Source organism: Alosa pseudoharengus, unplaced genomic scaffold, assembly GCF_046254945.1.
Source record: "Alosa pseudoharengus isolate Yale_2024_CS ecotype anadromous, Long Island Sound unplaced genomic scaffold, YU_APseudo_1.1 YU_APseudo_1.1_scf_10, whole genome shotgun sequence".
NCBI lineage: Eukaryota > Metazoa > Chordata > Actinopteri > Clupeiformes > Clupeidae > Alosa > Alosa pseudoharengus.
The window spans coordinates 15,532,466-15,547,247 of record NW_027468565.1 but is presented as its reverse complement, the minus strand read 5'-3'; the positions used below and the strand labels follow the sequence as shown (position 1 = coordinate 15,547,247).

The 14,782-nt window shown below is 42.5% G+C and overlaps 1 protein-coding gene across 1 annotated transcript; it reads left to right on the top strand.

Moving 5' to 3' along the window:
* The first annotated feature begins 716 nt into the window (after nucleotides 1-716).
* fgf4 (fibroblast growth factor 4) lies at nucleotides 717-2,689 on the top strand. Its single transcript, XM_076300673.1, has 3 exons — nucleotides 717-1,265; nucleotides 1,981-2,084; nucleotides 2,446-2,689. Exons 1-3 carry the CDS (start codon nucleotides 971-973, stop codon nucleotides 2,620-2,622), a joined length of 576 nt encoding a protein of 191 aa, XP_076156788.1. The 5' UTR covers nucleotides 717-970; the 3' UTR covers nucleotides 2,623-2,689.
* Nucleotides 2,690-14,782: the final 12,093 nt, after the last annotated feature.

Sequence of the window (14,782 nt, the reverse complement as noted above, 5' to 3'; positions counted from 1 at the left end):
GTCACCGCCGTTGTAAAGTATGTTACACCTGTTATTAAAAGCTGACCATTGTTTTAGGCTACCGTCAGTTTAGCAGACTATTGCCTCCACGAGGAGAGGGAGATGCAAAACGTTTTGATTAGCTGTAATTGGGCAAAACTGATGATTCACTTACTTTGTCTGAAAGCACCTTGACCCCGTCCGTTATTCATGTCAGTGAAATGCCTCTTCGAGATGCGCAACTTTATGCACTGCAGGCTAATAGAAAAAAACAGTATAGGCCTAATTCAAACTGAACTCTTCCCGGTACAACTGATTAAAGGCAACATAGCAAGAAATGCACATGGAATAGCGTAATGCACAATGTCACATTTCTTCTTAAGTTAAATAATTTCCCATCTATAGGCCTGTAGGTGACTGCAAACATACAGTCATTCAGCCACAGGTATATAGTCCACGGGCTGTATACTTCAGAGTTGGTAAATTGCCTACACTGGATGAAGAAATGGACTTCTGTATTAATCGATGCGCGTAAATTTATTGACCTCTTTAAGGATTGTGTGACGAGGTGGGAGTTGCTAACAGTGAACCAACATCTGTGAAGCTGACGCCTGTATTGCAAGGGATGAGAGCGACCTCATGTTGCAGTAGGTGGCGTGTGTGATGTAATTTCGACGCAGATAGCCTATAAATACCGCCACTAAGTGAAAGGTGCCATGGTTCGGCTATGCCTTGCGAGTACCGACGACCAACAATACACAACTCCGACAGCAAAGAAGTCACAGTCGAGTTCGATTCAACCTCGGTGGGAACTATTTAGTAGCCTACTCGAAGAAACTCAACACAAAGTCAATGGAAAAGTCACAGTTGTGCTCGAAACTGACGTTCCACGTTGTCCGGATCACTTTCTCAAGCTCCTAATAGTTATTCGAAGTGACGTGCGCCATTAGAACCTAGTTCTTGGAGTGTGAGAATTTCAAAATCGGGCAGAATGAGCGTGACATCGGCTTTTTCAACACTAATTATTCTCGGACTGCTGTCAGTCGCAGTGCGCTCAGCCCCGTTTTCAGTGCGACAGAACGGCACTCCAGGACGACACTGGGAAACACTTTACTCGCGTTCATTGGCTCGTAATCCCTGGGAAAAAAGAGACATCAACCGGGATGGTGATTATCTAATGGGCATCAAAAGACTTAGACGTCTGTATTGCAATGTGGGGATTGGGTTCCACATTCAAGTGTTACCGGATGGCAAGATAACCGGGGTGCATAACGAAAATCGATACAGTAAGTACAACCTACAGAGCACCCATGGCCAACTTACTGCCACCGAGATATTTTGTAGCCTACAGGTGTTTTTCTACAGTACCCATATATTATATTTCTGGTTCGTGTTATTTTCAGCTGGACTGCAAGAGGAGAGCCTGCAAAGAGGCTATTATTTAATAATTCAGTCGTGAGAGGTGGTAATATTCAGCAGTAGAGAACCAGCTGTCAAGACAAGTATTTGCAGCATAGAGCAGCATCACTCTTCACGCTGTGTTCAACAAATATAAGTTATGTTATACGTGACCACTCACAGACGTTACCACTCAGACAAAGGTTACAGATATTACTTTGGAAAAGTTTGTAATGGCCATTTGACATCCACAGGTTGATTTCCTAAGAGAAACAGGCATTTGTATCTTCAGCAAAAATACTTCTTTGTATTCAAGTTTAATTTAAATTCCAATCATAGTTTGAGTTAATATTCTATTCTGGTCACATTAGCAGTTTTGTCTGCCTATAGCTGTCTATCTGTCAGTGCATCTGTTTGTCTATCTATCTGTGATCCTTTTATTGAATTGTTGATCTGTCATCTATGTACCCGTCTATCTTTCTTTGCTCTTCAAAGCACACTATGAAGATCAGATATGTGGTTGTTTTGGGTCTCATGGAAGACTGCATACATTCACCAAGTTTCTGGAAGACTTCCATACTCATAAAGTTCTGTGTGTTTCAGGTCTTTTGGAGATATCTCCAGTGGAGAGAGGAGTTGTGACTCTTTTTGGTGTTCGCAGTGGTCTATTCATCGCCATGAACAGCAAAGGGAAGCTCTATGGATCTGTAAGTATTATAATTGTATGTACAATGTCCTTCCCAGAAATATCCCAGACAATGAATAAATGTGTCAGAATAGTTTGTTTCAGTAAAGCGGGGTCTACTGTAGATGAGAAATTTAAACACTAAAGCATAGCCTGATCAATAGTCGAGGTTGTTATCAGTCTATGAAACCTTGTTGTAGGAAGAAAAACACAAATCCCTTTTCAGTATGAACCTTAGGAAGCATTTTAATAATCGATCATAGAAACTGGTATATTCTTAACACATTCTGTCTGCCATTGTTTTTTTTTTCATGTCCATACGAATATTATGCTTAACGTGATGAATATAATCAGTTAATACATTTTCATTCCCCTTCCAACAGAGCCACTACAGCAATGAGTGCAAGTTTAAGGAGAATCTTCTGGCAAACAACTACAATGCATATGAGTCTGCCGCTCACGCAGGGATGTATATTGGCCTGAGCAAGACAGGCAGGACAAAGAAAGGAAACAGAGTGACTCCAGCAATGACAGTGACACACTTCTTACCGAGAATCTGACCGACAGTGGCTCGGTCAGTTACCTCACACCTTGGAGGGAAGTAGTTGGACACAAAATGAAAGCACTTTTGAACAACAATAATGAACAAAAAAGATTTTGGAATATATATTTAAATATTATTATTTAAGTATGTATATTGTGAAAAATATTTTATTTATTTCCTCTGAGATTTTTTTTTGTATTACTTAAAAAGCCTAAGTCCAGAGCTGAAAGAATGACTAGTAGAGTATTTTTAATATTTATCTGAGCCGGTGCTGCTATTTGTGTCACAATACCGATATTTCATGACAATAATGGACTTTTAGAAAGGATTATTTGCACTGTTTACAAAGTGTGGCGCACTGACTGACTGAAGAGCTACACCTTCCCCCCTTTTCAGTCACTGGTCCACCACAGGGGCCCTCATCTGTGAGCATCAATGAACCTGGTGTGAGTGGCAAAGTGAGAAAGATGTACAACATTTGACCTGAATATGTTGGACTGTCTGATCGCATCTGTGTGATTAATAACTCTACCCCCCCCCCCCCCCCCAAGAAAAAAAAAAGAAAACAGTACCTATAAGATCAGCGAAACCCCTATGAATCCAGTTCTGAAAAGTGTATCTTTGTTTACTACAACATCCAGTGTTTTGAAGATATGTTACATTACACTGTTGTTTCAATGTGGAATTTGTGTAACTCCTTTGTTTCTACCTCATTAATGGATTAACTCTTAGCACAATATAATATGGTTGTTTTGCTTCATCCCATGGGTTTTCCTCTTTCTGCTCTAATCTGACATTTGGTAATTTATGTTTCACCTAACACCTAACATAAAGGACATCAAAGCAGCAATATTACTGTCCCCTGCCCGGATTCAATATCAGTCTGGGGTGCGTTTCCCAAAACCATAGTTGCTAACCTGTTAGCAACTTAGTTGGTTGGCAATGGGAAATTGCATTGCAACCAACAAAGTTGCTTACTTAGTTAGCAACTATGGTTTTGGGAAACGCACCCCTGATTTGGAAAAAATATCATCCATATGAAATGAGCTGGTGAAATTGCTGATTTGTTTGCATCAAGTCCTTCATTTGCCACTTCCCTTATATGCAGTTGAGGAGCTAGTGTTGCTGTCTGTGATTCGTTTGTTTTGTGACTCAGTTGTTCTGTCTTCTGTTTCTGGACTACACATTCATGTGACGGCAGGATATTTACACTTCAATTCAAAAGTCAGCTTCTTGATAAGTGTGCTCCATGTGATTTCTGTATTTTAAGTTAGTAACTCTTTTTTGTCTGTAAAGAAAGTTGTTTATATATGTTTTCTGTATAGTATGTATATTGTATTGTACATTCATCAGCATGTCTGTAGTTTTATACAGGTCCTGTTGCACATTGTGGTTTATGTGCTGTGCACATTATGATGTAACTTAGAATAATAAATCATGTTCTGCAACACTGGAAAATGTGAATGTGTTGAATTTAGTCAATAGAAGTCTGAGGTATAGCATTTAATGGTTAATTTCAAATATATAATGTGACAGGCATAGAGCTCATTATATACAGATCACACATGTTTATATACACACATACAGACACTTTGTGAGGTAGTATGATATTCATAAACTGTCCATATCTGCCACTATTTCTAAACCAAGCACTTACTCAGTACTGCAAATAGTGTTAGTGGACTTTGACAGTCCTTTCAAAGCTTATGGCCTGGGGGACTTTCATTCTAGACTAGCACTCACCTAAAGTTTGCCATCTAGTCTGTTCCAAACAATGGCCAAAAAGTTAATCCTCAGCTTTTGGTGGGTACAGCTGGGTTTTGGCTCCCAGGAAACATCACAGTTCTGTGGCTTCATTACTAATCCCACATATCTTGGAGATGAATGAGATAAATTCATCCAAACCACCACTTGTTCCAGCTTCCCCCCTCTGGAAGACGGCCGCTACAGGTCCATATGAACAGGAACCACAAAAATAGCCTCTTCCCGTCAGCAATCAGATTCCTAAACACTACAAAACGGATCTGGGCAATTTATTACCACCAACATTGTTGTGTGGCAATAAAGTATATCTTTCCACCTATGTAATCTGAACACAGGAACATGCACGGATATATAAATATGTAACTTAACACAGTAACCGGTGGCATGATCATCTGCTCATCTACACTGAACAAAAGAGGGACAGATTGGTTGTGAATTGCACAAGCGACTCTTTGTTTCTCTTTAGAAAAACAGGACACCTAAAAAAAAACAGGACACCTAAACCATCACCTAAGGTAGGTATAAAGCAATGAGCTCAGTCCTCAACAAGGATTGTAAATGATCACATGGACTTACTGGAGAACCTCTCTGCCACCACTTCCTTGAACGGATATCCGTTGCCTTTGCAAGAACATGACACAACCAACCTTAGATATTACTGTTGCCAAAGGTTTTGATTTCTGTTTGTTTGTTTTGGTTCTCAGGTGCCAATACTAGTCAGGACATGGGCTGCCTTTAAGCTTTCATTTGAAATTAAACACGTCATATTTTATGAGCATGTCAACGCAACACTTAAGACATAGGTGGTTTCATTTCGTCCTCTCGATCAGGAGTGCATGCTTCAAAATCTTACCACTCAACACAGTCAGAAAGCACAATTTCTAGAAACAATGCAATTAATTAATCTCAATGCAGTGACATTGCCATTTGTGTAATACAACCTGTGCAAGATTGTGTACAGTATGCACCTACAGGTCAGCGTACAGTAGGGAGACAGACCTTGTCGCTGGGCTACGATGAATGAGAATGACACTGGGCCTGGGCCGACCATGTCGATAGCTGTGAGAGTTTACACCCCCTCTGTGTGCTAATGGAGGTGGAATCCCATCTGTAAATTGGCCGTGTGAATGGGAATAAACGTGACGAAACTGCTGACCACAGCCAAGCTGTGAACGTGGAGGGAGGACAAAGCAGGAGCAAATAACCAGGCTGGGATTTCAGATTTCAGTTATGGCAGTGGTAAGGCAGTGGTAAGGCATGTGCTCTCTCTCTCTCTCTCTCTCTCTCTCTCTCTCTCTCTCTCTCTCTCTCTCTCTCTCTCTCTCTCTCTCGCTATCTCTACTTCTCTCTCTTTTTCTCCTTCCCTCTCTTTCTTTCCCGTCACTGTGGTCTTATGCTGTTGTCTAGCGAAGTGTAAAACTGCTTGGACCCTTTCTTTTTTTTCACAAATACTTGAATATTATTTCAAGTCTTTTCACTGGCCATGTGTCTCATTGTACCTTTTTAGGAATAAATTGTTTTTCTTCCTGTTAGTTTTAGTCTTAAATTGCACAGTTTACCTCAAGGGCCCATATAGTCCCCTAAAGCCTTTCATGTCCTCATCTATACAAAGGTTTCACACGGGTCTAGACGGACCCAGGAAATTGACAACAATGTGTGTGTTAACAGAGAGTGTATTGATGGTAATTGACCCGGGCTTAGTAAACAAGTAGGCAGGCCGAGAGGGACAGTGGGAGAAGCCTGGGTTGGCCTGTCCATCCCCGACAGTGCCAAAGTACACACGTCAGCTTGGGAGGGAGAGCGGCAGGGAACACCGGGCAGCACTTCTCCAGTACTTGTGAATTGACGTGTATGCATGCAGGCCCTCTGTCAGATGGCACACCTGCAAGAGTGTGTGTGTGTGTGTGTGTGTGTGTGTGTGTGTGTGTGTGTGTGCGGGAGACCCTTAACCACTCCAATTCTCTTAATGAATTCTCAGCATCTGAGTGGGGGCCACAGCTACTAAACACTAAACTTCAGCAAATGGCAAACAAATGACTTGCTACTGCAGAGAGCAAGATATATCAAGAGACCTCTCCATTAGAAGACACTCACACATGTGGTGAGAAAAACAGCAGTTAGTGATGATGAGAAAGCATGCTGGGCTTTACTGTGAGGAGGGTGGACGTGTCCATCTCATGAGCATGCTCTTGACTGTGAGCCTGTACATCACACTATTACAAACTGTACACGACTGTGCACTATAAGTAAACTACTTGTTAGAGAAACGACAGTTAGAGAATAGGTAGGAACATACAGGCACTTCTTCTTGCCTCTTACACAGCTCCTGGACAAAGAGAACAGTGCCCAGCACTCTGCATGTCCGGTACAACAACAGGGATTACATAAATGTGGTCAGAGTGGGTACTTAATGCTAGCTGCTCTCTACAGAAAGTGATATGCTGAGTCTGTCTTGCTGTAGAAAGCCTTCAGATGACTTCAGTTTGGCTTGGCCTTTGTTTAGACTAGCTCTGAGACACTATCAATACAGCCCCTGCTTTCAATGGGAAACAATAAGCAGGTGGAAGTGTTGGTCTCTTACTCTGTAATCACTTGCATAGCAGCACTGCAATCATTCCCTGTAAAAGACATTTCCCATGATACCGGGAAAGTACTGCACTCAAGGTCTGAGGGAAGAAGGCAGATATTTAAGTTCATGTTCATTGTCCCCACGTAGGAATTCCCATCACAAATAAGCACAAAACCAACATCAAAGACCCAATTACCCAAAACATGAAAGGGGCTCCCTATTTTAATAATGAGGACCAAAGGCAGGCTAGCTGTGCCAAGCTACGTAACCGTTACTTGGCAGGTCATGGTCTTCCCCAGCCCCTCATTGGGCACTGCATAGCACCTCACATGCATTTGGGCCGTCGCCTCTGTCTCTCTAAACTGGACCCTTACCTGCAGTCATCAGTGTGTGTATGTGAGTGTGTGTGTATGTGAGTGTGTGTGTGTGTGTGTGTGTGTGTGTGTGTGTGTGTGTGTGTGTGTGTGTGTGTGTGTGTGTGTATGTGTGTGTGTGTGTGTCTGTGTGTGTGTATGTGAGAAGGCTCCGGCTTCTTTCTATCGTGTTTTGGCCGCCGTCCACCCTTCTGACAAGCCCAGGCCTGCACCTGTGGAGGGATGGGGCTCGGCCCTGGCAGAGTGGAGGACTGTATTTAACCCAGTACATTCAGGCTCACGCTCTCTCTCACTCTCTCTCTCTCTCTCTCTCGCTCTTTCTCTCTATCTCTCTTTCTCTCTCTCTCTCTCTTTCCCTCTTTGTAGAGCCAGCTGTGATGTGTGTGTGCGTGCTAGTGAGTTTGTGTACGTGCAGATGTGTGTGTGTGTGTGTGTGTGTGTGTGTGTGTGTGTGTGTGTGAGAGAGAGAGAGAGAGAGAGAGAGAGTGAGTATGTGTGTGTGCCGGTGTGTGTGTGAGTGTGCGTGTGTACATGTGTGTGAGTGAGTGATTTTGGGACAGTCATGTGAACCTCCAGATGTTAAGCCATAAAGACAAGTACTTCAAACAGTGCCTGGAATTTCAACGCCCCCTCCCCACAACAAACACACAAAGCACACGTGTGTGCACGCACACACACACACACACACACACACACACACACACACACACACACACACACACACACACACACACACACAGACACACACACGCACACACACACACACACACACACACACACACACACACACACACACAGACATCCTTATACGTGTATCCTCCTTTCCACAGAGCTGCATTTAGAGCTATGGCAAGGATCTCAGAGAAGGGAAATAATGCAGACCGCAGTCGTGTAATCACCAACCACAGACAGGTGTTCCCAAGAGGCAAACAAGTGCAGACCAAGAGTCACTTTCTAGGTAATGTCCCAGTTCCAAATAAGAACTACTCTGCTCCTTTCCCTTGAGACCTCATAACTGCTCAGCCACCTTGAACTTGACTGTTGTGTGCACTCTCATCCTGTGGGCAGGTAAAAGATGCTTTATAGATGATTCAGTTTTAAAGTGTAGTTAGTTTAGTCACCTAAGATAATGACCCCAAAAAGTTATGCATGATGGTAAAACACAATGGCGACTGCCATGGGAGAATTATGTCCTTAATGTACGTCTCAATAGCTTCTCAATCTTCAAGGCAAATAAATGTCTCTTTTGCACTTCTAGCAGCTATTGCCATATAGGCTACATATATTTACAAATCTTATCAATCAATGTGAAAACAGAAATAAGGAGTCTTGGTTTAAAAGTAACAAGCAAACAACCATAAGCAACCATGGAGTTAGGACAAATTGGAGAATAAAACCAAAACAATTTGCTTTTAAACCATTAAAAAGTGGTATATTCAAGCATACTATTGCTTTAAAAAATCATAACGATGTGCATGTAAATGTCAGGCCTCTTTTCATCAAAGAGGAACAGTCCCTCTCTAAAAGAGTGCATCCTAATTAAAAAGTGAAGAAGGTGGCATGTTTGTGCACTGATCGGGTGACCAGGTGATGAGAGACACTTAAAGAGTGTGAGCCAGTAGTCACACCTCCGGAGTACGAGCGATTAATAGTCTCCGTGGTGGGTAGAGGAAATGGGACTTCTGTTCTCCAAAGGTCAGCAGTATTGCCACCACATTCCTCCAACATGTTTTCACATTTCCAGTGGGAGGCAACAAATATTCCCATTCTTCTTCAGAGGCACTCATACAGCGCACAGCATTCGACTTGTGCAGTCAGGCCTTCATCGAAAACAAAAAGGGGTCAGGAGATGTTGGAGCTGAAAACAAATTTCTTAACAGATGGTTAGTCAGAGAGCAATCAGCCAAGACACTGCTTGTCACCATTTTTTTTTTACCATGTCAAATACCAAACCACAGTGTCAACCAGCTCTTTGAAAAGCTGGATGGTTTTTCTTTTGTCCAATCGAGCGAGACCGATGTGGTGGACTATTTGTCCAGTGCCTTAGCTCCAGTCCCTGTGGCCTGTGCCATGTTTTGTGCTGGTCCCTCGGCTGGGAGGCTTGTTGAAGCATTTCCCCTCAGCTCAGTGTTAGTGCGGTCAGGTAGATGTTGTCCTGGGATAACACACACAGACACAGACACAGACACACACACACACACATACACACACACACACACACACACACACACACACACACACACACACACACACACACACATACACACACACACACACACACACACACACACACACACACAAACACACACACACACAGCACCCGTCTCATATCACAGGAGAGCGACATGGCCTCAGGGGCCTGAAGCATCACATCGCATTCATCAGAGCTGCTCAGGCCACACCCCAACTCACACAAACGCATCAGATCCGATCTGCAGCTTGAGCAGAAGACGACGTCTCTTTTCATTAGCAGGGCCTCTTGATCAAACGCGTTGGCATCCATATCAGATCTTGGTCTTTCAGCGGCGGAGGGTACAAGGCAGGGAGGCTTGGGCATATGGGGGATGATAGCGGGTCACACATGTGGGATGCTTGATTGATGTGCGCTGCTCACACAACAACCCTCCACCACCTCCATCACCACCACCACCTTAGGACTCACAGCGGCCTCACGAGGCTTTGAACAGGTAGCGCTTTCCCTCGGCCTCACCCACGCCCCTCTTCCTCTCAAGCCCGGAGGTTCACATCTGATGGTGCAGAAATATTTCACGAAAGGAAGCCGCTGATTTCCCCCTCACTGATCCACATGAAACAGCCTTTTTAATGTGTAAAGGGAAGTCGATTGAGATCATATTTTACACGTTTGCGTCTCAATTACACCTGAGAACTGAATCAATCCAAGGCAATTTTTTTTTAAAGTATATTTTTGGGGCTTTTTTTGGACAGGACAGTGGAGAGTGACAGGAAGCAAGTGGGAGAGAGAGATGGGGCGGGATCAGGAAATGACCACAGGTCGGAATCAAACCTGGGTCCCCGTGGGCACTCGGGCCCGTACATGGTACGGGGGCTGTAGCCTGCTGCGCCACAGCACCGCTCTAGCCATCTCTCATTTTAAACCAATTCAAATAATACAGATCAGAATGAGCCTTTATCATTCATCAGTATCTAAACAATCATGTTTTTGCTCCATCACTCAAACCCACACTCAAAAGAACAGAGATATTTGGATCCTGGTTACTTGATGGAAGCCAGGTAACTTCTCTGCCCCATGGTCTAATATGACTGATTAGACACAACAAGGGGAAACGGGGAGATGCAAACTGACCAATGAAATGCTAAGTGGGTTTAGTCACTCTTGTATTCATAACAAATACTTTCGGTGGATTTCAAAGTCTTTATGAGTGAGGCCTCCACTAGAGGGTGCTGTCCCTCCATAGCGAGACCCCTGTGAAACCAGAATGATTTTACTGTAAAAGTGATGGGAAATGACCCTTGCCCTGAAATGAATTTCAGCCACTGTTTATAGATGCTGCCAAAGAGAAAAACAGAGATTCTTTTTTCAGTATGAAGCTTCACAAAATACTGCCATTGTCTGTAATGTTTACAAGAAAGACTTACATGTGAGTTAGCATACCAAACAAGTGTCCAGGTTATCAGGATGAACATTATTTTGTTATGTTTTAGTTAAAGACGCCTGTTTAGGTCAATTTGAGTTAAATCCGACAGCTCCTGCCACCTCTGTAAAGATGCTGACCGATAGCAAATGTATCAGTTGTACTATCTTTTTCAGTACGCACCTTCAAAGGTGGAAGATCAGACACTAGGAGCAACTAAGAAGGCAGGGCAAGGTGAAGGAGATTACAGATTACCCTGATGGTGGCTTCTGGCATTCTCCTCTCTGTTTTGTATGGCTAGACTATTATGCTCCATACGGGAGTCACAGACCATGATCTGACACCGAGTACTCCTCTTCAGCTCCAATACACCAAAGGCGAGTTTGGGGTCTCCGGCGGGCCAACCTGCTCCGCTCCAGGGACTTGGATAGGATGGTCTAATGTGGACGGGAGGGCGAATCATAACAAAAGTGTGTCGGATACAAACCAATCCGAGCTAGTGTGGACATGGCCTCAGGTAGATGTAGCTTGAGCCTATCATGAACGACCTTTGGCTACAATGCAGCCAATCAGCGTAAAGCTAACTTAAATATTCATGTGGGTGCCAGGGGCGCTAGATATCTGCTAAAATGGGCCATTTTAGTCCCCAGTATAATTATTGGGTCATAAATGGGCTTGTAAAATAGCATTTGAGCATGAATTTGACAGACTGGAGTTGCATTCCTTCTATGTTACTGTAACACCAACAAGGTAAAATACTGTGTTTAAATAGCCCGTCCATTCTAAAACATCTTGAACATTGTCTGCGGGTTGTACTTTTGGGCTGTGTTTTCTGTCTTTGTGTGTTTCTGCTCCTTCGTGTCAGTAGACCCTGTACAGATGGCACCTAATTGGCTTGTTTGTAAAAATGTGGCCATAAGTGAGCACCTGTCAGGCGCCATTTTTGAAGATGGCTGTCGCCAATTAAGTATACTTTTAGCTATAGCTAGCCTAGTGTCAGCCACTGAAATGAATGTGTGTATACTTCCTCACTCTCTCCAGATCTATGCAATACCTTTATGGTTTGATAGATAAATAGTTACTTACTTTATTGTCATCTATGCATTTCTGCACAATGAAATTCTTTCTTAGTGCATTCCACACAGGGAACTTGAGGAATATGCATAAAAAGACAATAAATACTCAGCAATAAGTGCTCTATATACAAAATATAGAATAGTAAGTACAAACATATATTTGAATGATATAGTGACAATTGTCTTGTATGTGTGGTGTGCTGGTTTCAGTATAGTGTGGCGATGTCTGAAAGTCCCGGTAGTAACTTGCATAGAGCTGTTAAGCAATGGTGTGCTCTTGTTCTGATGGCACAGCACAGGTGGTAGTGATAGTGGTTAGTGTGACTGTTTATCAGTTTCACAGTCTAGGAGAATAGGATGTCCCTGAGTCTGGATGTCCTGGCAGCCAAACTCCTGTACCATTTTCCAGATGTCATCTGGACAAAGAATTTGCGTGTGGGATGGGTGGGATCCCTGGTGACATTCTTAGCCCATTTGATGATCCTCTTCTCAAAGATGTCCTGCACTGACAGGAGATTTGCCCCTATGATCTGCTGGGCCAGCCACCCTCTCAAGTGTTTTCCTCTCTTGTGCTGTGCAGTCACCAAACCACACAGCTATGTAACAGATTAGCACATTTTATACAGTGCATCTGCAGAAGCTGTTGAGGATTTATGGTGGTATGCCGAATCTCTTTAATCGTTGCAGGAAATATATCCTCTGAAGTTTCACCTTAAGATGACCAATGCCAAATGGCCAAAGAGCCAAAACTCAGTGTGGGCTAGACAGCCAGAAGTCTGGCTGAGGACTGGAGTGTTGTGTGTGGGTGGGGTCCACTGTCAATCACCTTACTACTCCAGTTAACGTGTGAATAGCTGGCCATATGATGTGACACACATCCACTCCCATTAGTGCAGTTAGCTAGCATGTTTGACCTGGCTATTTGTGCTATGAAGGTGAAGCTTACTTTAAAGCAACTCTCAAAACTGAGAATCCAAAAGAATATTCCTTACAAGGTTTTTTGAGGTCCAAACGAAACTAAAAGGCATTACCTGCCTGTCGTCTTTAAGACCTTTTAAAGAAAGTACCAATTAACCATATAAATCAGTCATTCTCATGGGCAACATAATCCTTCTTCAAGCAAGAAGTAAGACATGTAAGACATGCCAACTGGGAATTCCTAGAGGGTTTCTAAAGACCTGAGTTCCTTTGGATTTGGCTCCACCTGCTGTTTATGTCTGGTGTGACAGTTTTTTGTGCTGTTTTTACTGCCCACTGTTTTGCAGATGCTGTAACTACATACAAATCCTGGTTTTAACATGGGTGTTTTTTTTATCTTTAATATACAGTAGATATGGTAAATAACTCATGAGCTCTCAGTGACTTTTACTTCGCATTTTCCATGTGAAGTTTTATTCACCTGAAGTATACTTATTTTGTAATGATACCTATCTGGATTTAAATTGATTAAATTTAACAGTCATAAAATTAAATTGAAGCAATTTGCTGCAATTAACGTTAAGTAGCCTATATAAAAAATGAAATTCAAACAGAGGTCACATAGTTATGGCCATTTGTACTCAACTCATCTTCATATTTTATTTAGTCTCCCCAAGCATGTTTGAGTCTGAGTTTAGAAACCATTCTGTGCCATTCTCGTGTGTATGCGCTACAGACATATTAGGACACATGTACAGGAACCTTTCTACTTGTGTACCAGGGACCTCTAGTGGAATTTATGTGTATGCTTTATAAAATCATCATTTAAAAGTTATTTCAGAAACTCCTTCAGAGTTATCCGACTGTACCATTTTTTAAGGAATTTAAAGAAACATCTGTATATTCACATATTTTTTTTTCAAAGTCTCTGCATCCTGTATTCAGAATAAGTCTTATATAGAGGAACAATATACTTTGTATGGTGAAGTTTAGACATGGTTTAAAATCACGCTCACTGCTAAAAATTCTCATATGATTGTTTAATGCCTTTATTGGTGAAGTACAGCTGACAGCATGATACTTCTCATGAAAAATGGCTTCATAACTTCAAAGAACTCCAGGAATTTGTGAAATTGTAGAGTGACATCTGGGGAAATGCATTAGCCTTGTTGAGAAAAAGACTTCATTCTCCTTTCCTGGATCTTAGCCCTGGACAATGCAACTCTTTTTTCCAGATGCGATGGGTGCAGTGAGTCAAATTACAAGTTAGCCAGTGACCCCACACAGATTCACCTATTAACTTAACATGCCAATCATTAATTACCATAGTTTGACCCACTGTTCTCCAGTTACAGTGAATTGTCATAGCCTTAGTGCCACCTGTTGGCTGAAAGCTGAATAGCACTGATTCAACCCAACTTTAACCAGAACACAATTAGCATTGCCCTGAAATGACTTTTTCTACCCTTTTTTTTCAAACACATATGCCTAACAGATACTTTCACTAAAGTCACAGCTCTGTTTTCATTGATCTTTAGAGTGTTATTGCAGATTCCTAATTCTCACAATTAATTAGATAACTGCAAATGTCCACAAATCACCCAATTTATTTGTTTTGTGCAACAACTTAGAACCCTGTTTAACATACAGTATGGTTGATCGATCCTCAGAGTCCACATGAGATCAAGATCCTTTTCAAAGTGCAGTAGGCCTATGTCTGGTGGGCATATAAAATGTCCTGCCCTGGTTTCAGCCTCATGTTTGCCTTGGTTTCAGTATGAATGTTGAAGTATCTGGCCTTCATGTTTTACACTATGGGGGAAGGGGTGGGAGTGAATGACAGAGAGAGAAAGAGAAAGCG

Coding starts and splice junctions, on each gene's coding strand:
- fgf4 (XM_076300673.1), top strand. CDS start 971: ATGAGCGTGACATCGGCTTTTTCAACACTAATTATTCTCGGACTGCTG. Junction 1,266..1,980: donor GCATAACGAAAATCGATACA/GTAAGTACAACC, acceptor TGTGTGTTTCAG/GTCTTTTGGAGATATCTCCA. Junction 2,085..2,445: donor AAGGGAAGCTCTATGGATCT/GTAAGTATTATA, acceptor CCCTTCCAACAG/AGCCACTACAGCAATGAGTG.